The 11,217-nt window shown below is 35.2% G+C and overlaps 1 protein-coding gene across 1 annotated transcript; it reads right to left on the bottom strand.

The window, feature by feature from the left end:
* Positions 1-1,579: 1,579 nt before the first annotated feature.
* Positions 1,580-4,011, bottom strand: LOC137936248 (serine carboxypeptidase 1-like). The gene is made up of 8 exons (XM_068780821.1): positions 3,633-4,011; positions 3,344-3,451; positions 2,979-3,256; positions 2,667-2,900; positions 2,461-2,576; positions 2,277-2,369; positions 1,969-2,074; positions 1,580-1,726 (listed from the first exon to the last, which is right to left on the bottom strand). The coding sequence occupies exons 1-8, from the start codon at positions 4,009-4,011 to the stop codon at positions 1,580-1,582; spliced, it is 1,461 nt and encodes a 486-aa protein (XP_068636922.1).
* Between the last annotated feature and the right edge of the window lie 7,206 nt (positions 4,012-11,217).

Below are 11,217 nucleotides of genomic sequence, written 5' to 3'. Positions count from 1 at the left end.
GCCAATTAGAGAAAGCTGCTTCTCTAATAGAAATACTGCATCATGAAGCTAAGGAGAAGAAAAGGGAAGTAGTCGACATGGAGGGTAAGAAAACAGTCGTCGATTTCTCTTCTTCTTCGATTTTTTAAGGTAGCTTCAACTTCGAAATGAGCAACAGAAACTCTTATGGTAATCGTCTTGTTATCTTAGAACCACTTTGCTTCATGTGAAGGTACTGTGCTGACCTTAGCTTGGTGGGTTTTCAGTTGTAGTTTGTTCTTTGTTATTTTCATCAGTTGTTTCAAAAAACAGTATTAAAAGTAATTACAACTGGTAGTAGTATAAAATCTGGTTTCAGTGCTCTGTATTTTAATTGTTCTTTACTGTGTTTTTGAATTACTAGGTGGAATGTTCAGCTGTCCTCTTTTCTCTTGTAGAGAGTATTTTGAGCTATTTTAGACAACAACAAGAGTTATCATCTTTGCAAGGAAATATTCTATAGCAACAGTCAGTTACCTCTCCTTATCATGATGGAATAATCTTTGCATTCCTCTACTCTCTGCCTCTACTCAATCTATGGAAAAGAGGGCCATTGGTAGAAGCTGGTTTTCTTTGCAACCATCTTTAAAAAAAAATTATTTAGTAATATGTTAAAATTTCATAATATAGTGTAAACTAGAAATTTTATTTGTCAATTAATTCGATGGAAAATTTGGATATATTATCTATTAGATTTTGAACATTTAAACCTATAGGCCATTCTATTTCAACAGGGTATTGAAAAGGGTCATATTTAAAAAAAAAAAAAAAATATATATATATATATATATATATATATATATAAAACTCAGTAATTTTTGTTTAATGTATGTATATTTGAGATATTTTATGATTCTAATGACATTTTGAAGGATCTTTAATATTTTTTAAAATGATTTTTCAATTAACATATTAGAGTGTCATTTTTCTTGGCTTCCAAAGCATATATGTGTATGATTATGTCATTTTTTATAGTTTTATAATTTTATAAATTTCCAAAATAATATTTGTTACTTCATTTAATCTACCCAATTATCTGATAATATCTAGAATAAGTTACAAATAATATGGGTAAGTGTTATATGAATTAAGTGGTATATAAAATAGTTTATTCTATTGCATTTATGTACCTTTGACACCCTTGCCCTCACATTATAATTTGAGCTCTATAAGGTAGACATTTTATATTGATACCATTAGAGTTAGGTTCATATGCACCCTAAAGTAATTACTGTAGTTTAGAAAGGTATTTTCAACTAATTACCATAAATTTTTTATTAACATTTATTTATGTGGGACTATTTTCGCTAACATAGTCAACAAAAAATAAATCGTTAAAGCAAAAATAAGCTTAACAAAAAATTTTAAATGAAAATAGAATTTATTAGAAATCCCTATTGACACTTAAGTCCTTGATGTCCTCAAGAGAATGCCTTATGAAAGTTGATAACTAGAAAATTAACTTATCTTAAAAGACATTAACATAATATGAAATTCATAATAAAATGACATAGTCTATGAACTCGGTTTAAAAACAAAAGGTGGGATAACAAATGGGCAATCACGGATTAGCCGGAGGAAGTTTGCCTTCCAAGAAGGATGACAAGAGGGTGAGTGCCCTGGCCGGCTGATAACTTGGAACGAAGTGACCGGCACCCCTTACAGTCACAAATGTAAGGTTATCATACCCCACAACGTACCCGCCGACCTTTATACAAACAAGGAAAAATGTCAGTTTCAAAGGGTTACCTTAGGGTCTATTTGGAACTCTATGAAAAGAAAAGAAAAGAAAATGAGAATTTAATCATTATTATTTCAAAAAATAGTTAGTAAAAAAGAGAATTTGATCATTATTTTATTTTTACTAATTATTTTTGAGAATAATTATGGTCAAATTCTCATTTCTTCGGATTAATAATTGACTAATGAAGGTGGAGATATAAATCTTACCTCCTCTTGGCTGAACCATGGGTACCAAGCTGTCTTCACCGGTGGTTTCAATTTTTCTATTGCCAATTTAGTAGCAGTCACTGGCACTACACCGTCAACGTCTCCGCTGTAAGTGTAATTTTTATAAGTTAAAATAGTTTAAATAACGATCTGAAATCTGTTTCTGCTGATCCTAGTAGTCCCATGATCATGCAAAAGTGATAATCTACTATCTCATTAATCCCACGATTTTTCAGTCAAAACTCCATTGAAGGCTGGTTTCTGGTTCAAATGTCAAAGGCTTAGGAGGAAAAAAAACTCAAACATACCTATATAACCACACTTTTATCTCAGTAGCCATCAGTTCTTGGATGACTGGTAATACTGTCTCTGGTCGATCACGCCATGATATATTAGAACTGCTGAAATAATCATAAGAACTGGTAATAAGCTTCGCTATGAAGATATGCAAAGAAAGAAATGATTCGCAAAGAAGAAAGATTTTAACTATACCAATCTTCCCAAGGGTATGGGAGGCCTGTCACGTTTGCGTGCAAAGCCTTCTGCACTTCAGGAAGATTAAGGTAGGCGTAGATGTAGTTCTCCGAGCAGGGATCAAACTCCGCAGCCTATTTTTAACAATAACAGAAGAAAGTAGCGTGACTTTTCAACCTGGAATCAAGACTAGCTTCGTTTTCGTTCCAGTGAAGATTACTCACAGCGCGGGAGCTAGCAGGAGAGTCGCAGAAGGGAGCATATATATTGTAGCTGTAAACTGGTCCAACTTCTCCCGCTGCTTGATTGAGATAAGTGCCACATTCTGAAGAAATATTGGCAAAATTGCAGAACTTTTGAATTCCTTCATAGGCCTCGTCTGAATAGAGTGCGCGCTCCCAGTAGAACTCGAACTGTCCCTGATTATTAGTCTCGTCGTCGACATATGCATTGCCAATCTAATAATTTTTCAACTGTTAGAACTTGATCGAAGTAGTCATAAGATCAACTGTTTATCGAAAATTTTGAGGGCTTACGGCGATTCCGCGGAGGTTAATGAGTACTGTTTGATTGGTTATCTTATTTTTTTGAAGGATCAACTGAGCTAGTTGAGGCACATAATGGCCGGCGTAGCTCTCTCCTGTAATAAAAAAATCCCTGCTCTTGTATTGAGGAAACCTTTCCAGCCAATTAACCAGAAAAGTGTAGGTATCTATGGCTGTTCTGTTGTCTCCGCTTTGATCATAATCCGAAGTTGTATTGGAGTATGAAAACCCGACTCCGGCCGGAGATTCGAGGAAGATGACATTCGCAGCTGTTTAGAACACACACAGAGAAGTTAGAATACGATAATGATCTTGGACCCATTACATAAAAAAACGTCAAACATAATGAGAATTACCATTGTTCCACGCATAATCGTTGCCGTAAAGAGATTTCCCGTCGCTGTTCACTCTAAACGGTCCGAGTTCCATCATTGCGCCGGCACCGAGCGATGAACAACCAGGTCCTGAACAAAAACTTTGGTGAGAAGATGGTGGTGCACTATCATGATCAGTAGCTATTGAAATTAGAACCAGCTAAGTTCTGGAACTGTTTTTGATGAAACAGTGAAATATTTTTGGAAGAAGAAAACGATGAAACAAGATCACAGGACAAAATGAAAAACAAAGATTACGTTGCTGTATTACCTCCGTTTAGCCACAAGACTAGAGGGTTAGTAGAAGCATTCTGAGGAGACTCAACAAAATAGTAGAAAAGTGCCCTGCCATGATCAGGATCCACAGTGACATACCCAGAATACTGATCAAAATTCACTCCATCCGGCTGCCCCGGCAACACCTCGATCTTATCCGCTTCCATTAATCCATCTTGACGACCCATATACACAGATGAGTATGCCTCTCCACTCTGAAGCCTGAAACTACCCAAACTCTGCCGATCTTTGGATACAACATCTGAGATCTTATCCTTCAAGAATTGATCCAACGAATTGGAATTCCTGTTAGCACCTATGTAGACCACAGATTGAGCAACCAGTAAAAGGGCCAAGAGTGCTGTAGACCTCATGGTTCTGAAACTAAGTGAGTTCCCCGATTGATGGTTTTCCATGCATGGATTTATAGAAGGACGGCGATATGTTCAGGGCGTCTTTTAATAGTTTTTGTTGTTGTTTTTAACGTACTTCGATCACTTTGTTCCTGGATATTCGATGTTTCTTGAGTCATATATGAATATAAGATTAAGCTAAGGTTATTTATTTGTTCTGTTTACTACTGAGACGGCAAAAAAAACCTAAAACCGATCGATTTTTTGGTGTCTGGTGTTTGTGGTTTCTTCTCTTATTTTATTTATGTTTCTTTCTGATATGATTTGAAGGATTTTTGGTTGAATCGAGCATGGGATGCTTCAACATGGCCAAATGAACTAGCTATGAGTTACCTAGGCTCGAACATATCGAGCCTGAATAAAAATTAAAATATTAAAAAGATGCAGGTCAAGGCACCACTTTGTCTCATCTCCTCCTGGCTACAGGTAGGGAAGGAGCCTTGGTCTGGGCCTTTTTTTGTAAAAGGGGGAGGGAAAAAGAGATGATGGAGGGGTCCCTGCCCTATGTATCATATGTTAGTGATTTTGAAATCTGAAAAATTTCACTGACATATGTTAGTAGCTTGAATCTTGAATTGTAACGGTTCCACATTAAATGGACGGTTATGTCACCCCTGTGAGCACTATAAAAGGAGCCTAGAGGGTGAGGGACGAAATAGAATTTGGAGGAATCCTTCTATGCTTTCTCACTCTAGTTTTAATCTCTTTAGCTTTCTGTTTCTTTGTTTTACAAAACATCTTTTTAGTGTCCCTTTGCTAGAAGTGAGTTTATCATGAGACTACCCTTCTTTTCTGCCAATTAGTGGTGCCACTTATAAGTTCATGCCATGCACAAATGAACAAGTCCCATCTCAATCAGAGAAGACTCCCTGCATCCATGTCATGCACATCAACTAATGAACATGTCCATACCCATTCTTGTCTCCCTACAAGAATCAGAACAACAAAGCAATGAAGATACTCATGTTGGCATAAATTCATCTTATAGGGAAACCTCAAGCTAAGAAATAAATACGTTGGAATAAAATTAGGATCTCAAGAAAGGTTATCTCCTCATCAGAACAAGGATCCTACAAATTAGGAGAAACAACAGGCCAAAACCTTATCTTTGACAAATAAACCACGTGAAGTTCATCCGCTCATTAAAAGAGTTGTATTGAATACTATATTGGTTAGTAAATTTTTAGTCAATTTTCTTTATTGATATCAAAGCATAATTTTGATCCAAATCTATTTTTTCAAACCTATCTTTCCATAAAACACTTCACAAGATTCATTCTCTAAAATCTATCATTTTCTCACTCTCGCTATAGGAATTTCTTCCACCCACACAAAGTTTTAGACCTTCACTCAATCTGTTCTTTTGGTGACAAACAGACTTTCCACCACCAAAAACTCAAGCAACAATATTGTTTTTGACATAGATCACAACACTCATCATGGTAAAACTCTCAGCCAACAATTACATATTGTGATTGTTGAAGACTAGATATGAAAGAATTTTACATGATTCTCACAGTAAGAAGTCTCACATAGCCATAATTAATATAGTGACAATATTGTTTTTAACATAGATCACAACACTCATCATAGTAAAACTCTCAGCCAACAATTACATATTGTGATTGTTGAAGATTAGATATGGAAGAATTTTACATGATTCTCACAGTAAGAAGTCTCAAATAGCCATAATTAATGTATGGAGTCTTACAGAAGTCTCACAGAAGAGTCTCAGTTAAAGGTGTTTTAATTATGTTAGTCTTCTATTCATGTTCGATTGTTCAATTTTAAAGGACTTATCTTTTAGTGTTTAACTTTAGGTGTAACTGGGATAAAGATAGTTTAATTTTAATTGGATTTTACTAGTTTTATCTATTATAAATAGAAGCTCATTATACTCAAATTATATCGTCAATAAAGTTTTTCACTTTTTAATATATTTAACATGGTACCAGAGTGAGTTTTGTGATTTGACTTAGTCAATCTACAGAGACAATGTAATCCTTTTCTAATCTATCATCTTTAGTAGTTTAAGTAAGTATTCTATCGTTTTATCTTTCTTTCTTGTCCCAGTACTTGTTGTTTTCTTGGAATTGGCACCTCCATATTGAACTTTTCATATTGTAAATTATATATTATGGAAAGATATTTGAGTCTATTTTCTAACTCAAAAATAATTTTGTCAATCGGAGTTTTCTACAAAGAGAAATCGATATTTGAAGCAACAAAGGTTAGACTACATGAATAGTTCAAGCAATAGCAAAAAAACTTCAACTTTCGAGGCATTTTATGCCATCAAGAACCAAATTTTATATGAAGAATTATAGGTCAAAAGATATATTTTTAAGTCTATTTCCTTACCTATTGAACCAATTCTCAATCTGAGTTTTCTAGAAGGAGATATCAATATTAGAAGAGTCAATGGTCTTGTTGGCAAAAAAAGAAAGAGTACTCAATTCGGCCATATTACAGAGTCCATAATCTATTAGATTTATTCTCTCAAAGTAAGTATGTTTTATAAAGAAATATTATACCTTAATAAAAGGTATCAAATTATATTTTCATAAGGAGAAAATTTCTTATCGATCTGATATATATATATATATAAGGAGATATTGGCATTGGAGTCGGCAATCGTTAAACTACATAATGAATAAAATAAAGAGGTCATATCATATTCAAGAATGAAGAATTTTATGTCAAATTTGGTATCAAATTAAATATTTTTGAGTCTAGTTTCTTAAGCCATAAGCGGTTTGTAATTTCTATCTATATTGTTGGAAGTATCGATATCAAAAGTAATAAAGGTCAATTCGGTAAAAAATATTTTTTTCATATTTTCTATCCTATTATCTCTCCATTGCATTGTCATGAATTGAGTTTCCCTTTTCTCCTAGAATCCTAGTTTTTTAGCCAAAATTTTCTCTTCTAATTAGAGAGTTTTTTTCATAATTAATCACTCTGTGATGTGCTCGTTCAAGGTATGAAAAAATTTCTTGCTCCGATTTTTTTTTAAGTTTGCGCTTTTCTTACTTGGTTGTATATCTTATGCATCGTCAACTTCAAAAATTATGGTCACCTCCAAAAAATTTATATTTGGTCAAATTTATTAAGTTCTACCATTATAGTCTCTCTTAGGTTTTTTTTATAAAAAAAAGGTTATATTTTAGATTTGTTTGGAAGAATGAATATTGCATAGTCACTTCCTTTCGGTTAAAGTTATTTTCTTTTAGTATTTCTTCAGTTTATCTTCTTGTGTTTTCATCACTCCAAAGTAATGCCTAGACCCACTACCTAAAAAGTATAGGAGTGTGCCCAACATCCAGTTTGAGTCAAGTCTTTTATTCTTCACCCAAGAGGTCATTTGTGTTTGTGGTATCCTTAAAAAGCAAGTAGTCTCTTTGTTAAGTCCTAAAGTTGGCCTCTATTCAATTTTTGCGCAGGTTCCTATTGAATCTTTTATTTAGGCTTATCAATGTGTTTCTCAGGTTTCTTCTTTGTTAAATTAGTTTTCTTTGATTCTATCAAATTTACTTTTTCACTAGCTTCAGAATCATTACCTAAGTTTTTTTGTGTTGCTTATATGTTTTTCTTTAATATAGATTGAAACCAACACTTCGTCTAAGGAGGAAAATTCTCTTTTATGCTCCATCTAGAGTTTGAAGTTTGGCCATGACTATAGAAGTATTGCTATGAGAGAAGATACTTGAATTTTTTAATCTATTAGAATACCCTTGGTAATGATCTTAGAAACAATATTTTAAGTCTCATGTGCTTGATTGATCACCAATTTCCATCTACCAACATGTAGGTGAAATATTCTCCTTTGAAAAACTTCTATCTTGACTTTGTTTCTTGCCCATTTTTTGTCTCTAAAGATTCCATAATCCTCTTAAAGTTTTAGTATCAGAATATATGTCATATAAATTGTTGTTGAGATCACTAAGGATTAGTCCATGACACAAATAATCATCCTTTTTATATTTGTGTTTAGCACTTGATCTCCCCAGTTCATGGTCTTTGAAGTTACTAATGGGAGGTTCATTCATTATCATATTAAAAAAAACTCTAAAGTTGTTAACTAGTATTTTATTCTCTTATGCATTTAGCAAAGTTTTTTCCATTTAAAGATTTGGGTTTCAATGTTTGATTTAATGAGTTCTTGAATTTTCCCAATATTCCAAAAGTAGGATCTCTTTCAAAATTATTGGAAAATAAAACTCAAAGATCATGAATAACACTTAATAAACCCAAATAATAAATGTTGGTATTGATGCATTACCTTTTTGTCGAACCGTTTCACCAATCACATTAAGAATAAACAAATTAAGTAATACCTCAAATAGGCCTGAAGAGTGTATTCACTGTCTTCTGAAGAGATTTGCCTCCCACAGTGCATTGGATATTGGCGATCCCTCCCTAAGAAACAATGGACCTTATACCCTCTTATGGACACAATACTAAGATGGGTCCACGAACTTACTATGACCTTTTATGATTGCTCAAATAGAATCAAATTGAAATTTTTTCCTTCTTTTCTATGGAGAATCAAGGAACTCCAAAAACCTCCTCAACAAAACCAAGAACACTGATTTTCTTTTAGAAGACAATAATTTTTTTCTCTGTTATATCACTCTCCTATATGAAGCTTTATTTATAAAGTTTTCTACCCATTGAAGGAAAATCTCTCCTCGATCTACGAATTGATCTAGCCATCTAGACATGTACCCACTTGGTCTAATGGTTTAGATCAGTAATGCCCAATTTGATTGTTCATATCTTTAACCATATGATCTAATGATTCTTATCAATAACACCTAATTTGACCATTCATATCTATAACACCTCGATCTAACGGTTCAGATTTTTAATTGCACAATCCAACAATTTAGATCGGTAACATCCTTCTAATGGTTCGAATATGTAACCGTTTTCATCCAATGGCTCTAATCCCAACAATCCCAATGGTCAAATCATTCTGATTATTTTAAAAAACTCATTCCTGCCTAACCCCACATGCCACCATGTGACATGTAGTGCCAACTTGAACACATGTGTGAACATGGGTGTGAGTGTGGCAGAAAAGTCACATGTGACGCCACATGCACATGCGCATGGGAGTCTCGTACACATGCGCACGTGTTTTGATTTAAAATTTTTTTAACATTTGGTTGTATTTATAAGCTTCCAAATAGTTACTAATACTCTAATTTCCTTGCCTTGATTGTATTTGAGTACAATGGCATGAGTTATATGAGAAAGTTTACTAGAGGTGGTTCCACAATTGCTCGTCTCTTGCATAAATGATACTTTGAAAAAAAATCATCAAGTGGCCATTGGAAGGTCATATATGGTTTAATTTGGGAACCCACAATTAGTAGTTAATTTTTTTCTTCCCACTCAAGTTCGAGGTTGGTCATAGTGATGTAATTCTTAAATCTCCTTATTTGATAACGAGAAGAAGTGAAACCTGTTATTATATTGAATAATTGATTAAGAACAATAGATATCCAGGGAACTCATTGTAGAATAATATTGTCGTGATTATCATTGATCAAGTGTACACTATTTATAGAATTACAATAGAAATTGTAGATGATTATAACTCTTCAGAGTTTGAGTCTGTTTCTAATTCAATCACTTTTTATCTTTATCCCTTTCAATATCTTTATCTTTATCTCTATCATGCCCACTTAAGATGGAGCTTCGAGAGGAGAGTCCAATATTGATCTTCAAAAAGAGAAAGTGTGTTCTCGAAAGTGGTTTGGAGAGAGCATCGGCACTGGTAGCAGCTAAGAAGAGTAACGACACTTGAAGCGGCTGGGGTGGACGGAATTGCATCACCCGAAGGAAGACCAGTTGCACTGGAGGCGGTTGGGGCTGACAAATCGCATCGTTCGGTGGAAGGACAGTGGATGGGGTGGACAGAATCGCATCATCTGGTGGTAGAACAACAACTGGGGCAGAAGGAATCGCATCATTCGATGGAAAAGCAGTAGCTGGATCGGACGAAAGTACCGAAGGAAGACCAACAACACTAGATGCGTTTGGGGCAAACAGAATCACATCGTCTGGAGAAGAGATGCGGCATTGGAGGCAACTTGGGCGGACGGAAGCACATCGTCCGGATGAGATGAAGAGGTTCTTTAGTGAAGTTTTTTTTAAATAAAAAAAAATTATTTTTGCAATGCGAGTTTGCATGCTATGTGGGACGGGGCGTCAAGGGGGACAACTTAGGTATCTCGTCTACTCAAATGTTGGGGAGAAGTTACTGTGCGGTGCCAACAGGGCGAATGATGGCCAAAAGGTGATGCGGGGGGCTGGAATTTAGGTGCAGCGGCATCGGGGTAGACATATTTTTGCAAAAAATCAACGACAAGAGAAGACCGACTAAGGAAGCGGAGGGTTCTCTGCAACGTTGGCGAGGGTGGTTTCTGAGATGAGGTTGCGGGAGTCGACGGCGACGGGCAGCAAGAGGTGGTAGCAGGGCAACGATGGGAGAGGGTTCGGAGCAACTGACGAGGCGAGGGCGAGGCTGTGGGAGTCGACGATGATGGTGGCAAAAGGGTGGAAGGAATTTTTTTTTTTTTTTAGAATATTGCCGCCTGGGGGGTGATTTAGGTGCGGTGACGGTGAGGGTGGTCGTTGGTGATGGCTCTAGGAAGTTTGAAAAAAGAGGAGTGTGGTCGGCGACAGTTTTATTTATTTATTTATTTGAGAATATCGCCGACGAGATTGTACAGCGATGACGGAAAACTATTTGGAGACACGGAGAAGAGGAAAATAAAAGTACCTGGAATGGGCGGCAACAGTAGATTACGACTGCTTCCTATAAGGATTTCCATCGACGATTGACTGGTTTTGATTAATTGATCGGGGGCTCTGACACTATGTAGAATAATATTACCGTGATTATCATTGATCAGGTGTAAATTACAATATAAATTGTTGATGATTACAACTCTTTAGAATGTGAGTTTGTCTCTAATTCAATCACCTTTTATCTTTATCTCTATCATTATCTTTATTTTATCTTTATCACTCATATCTCCATCTTGCCTCCTAGATCTTAGAGGTATACTTCTTTCATATCTATCATATACCAAAAAACAAAACTGGTTGCTACTGTATTTCACATGACCAAACTTTCTCATTGCTTCCTCTCAC

This window comes from Aristolochia californica, unplaced genomic scaffold, assembly GCF_029961685.1.
Source record: "Aristolochia californica isolate CCGP_79_NKW_82.1479 unplaced genomic scaffold, dmAriCali1.0.hap1 SCAF_7, whole genome shotgun sequence".
Taxonomy (NCBI): Eukaryota; Viridiplantae; Streptophyta; class Magnoliopsida; order Piperales; family Aristolochiaceae; genus Aristolochia; species Aristolochia californica.
The sequence above is the reverse complement of the archived record's forward strand: the minus strand, read 5'-3'. Positions and strand labels throughout refer to the sequence as shown.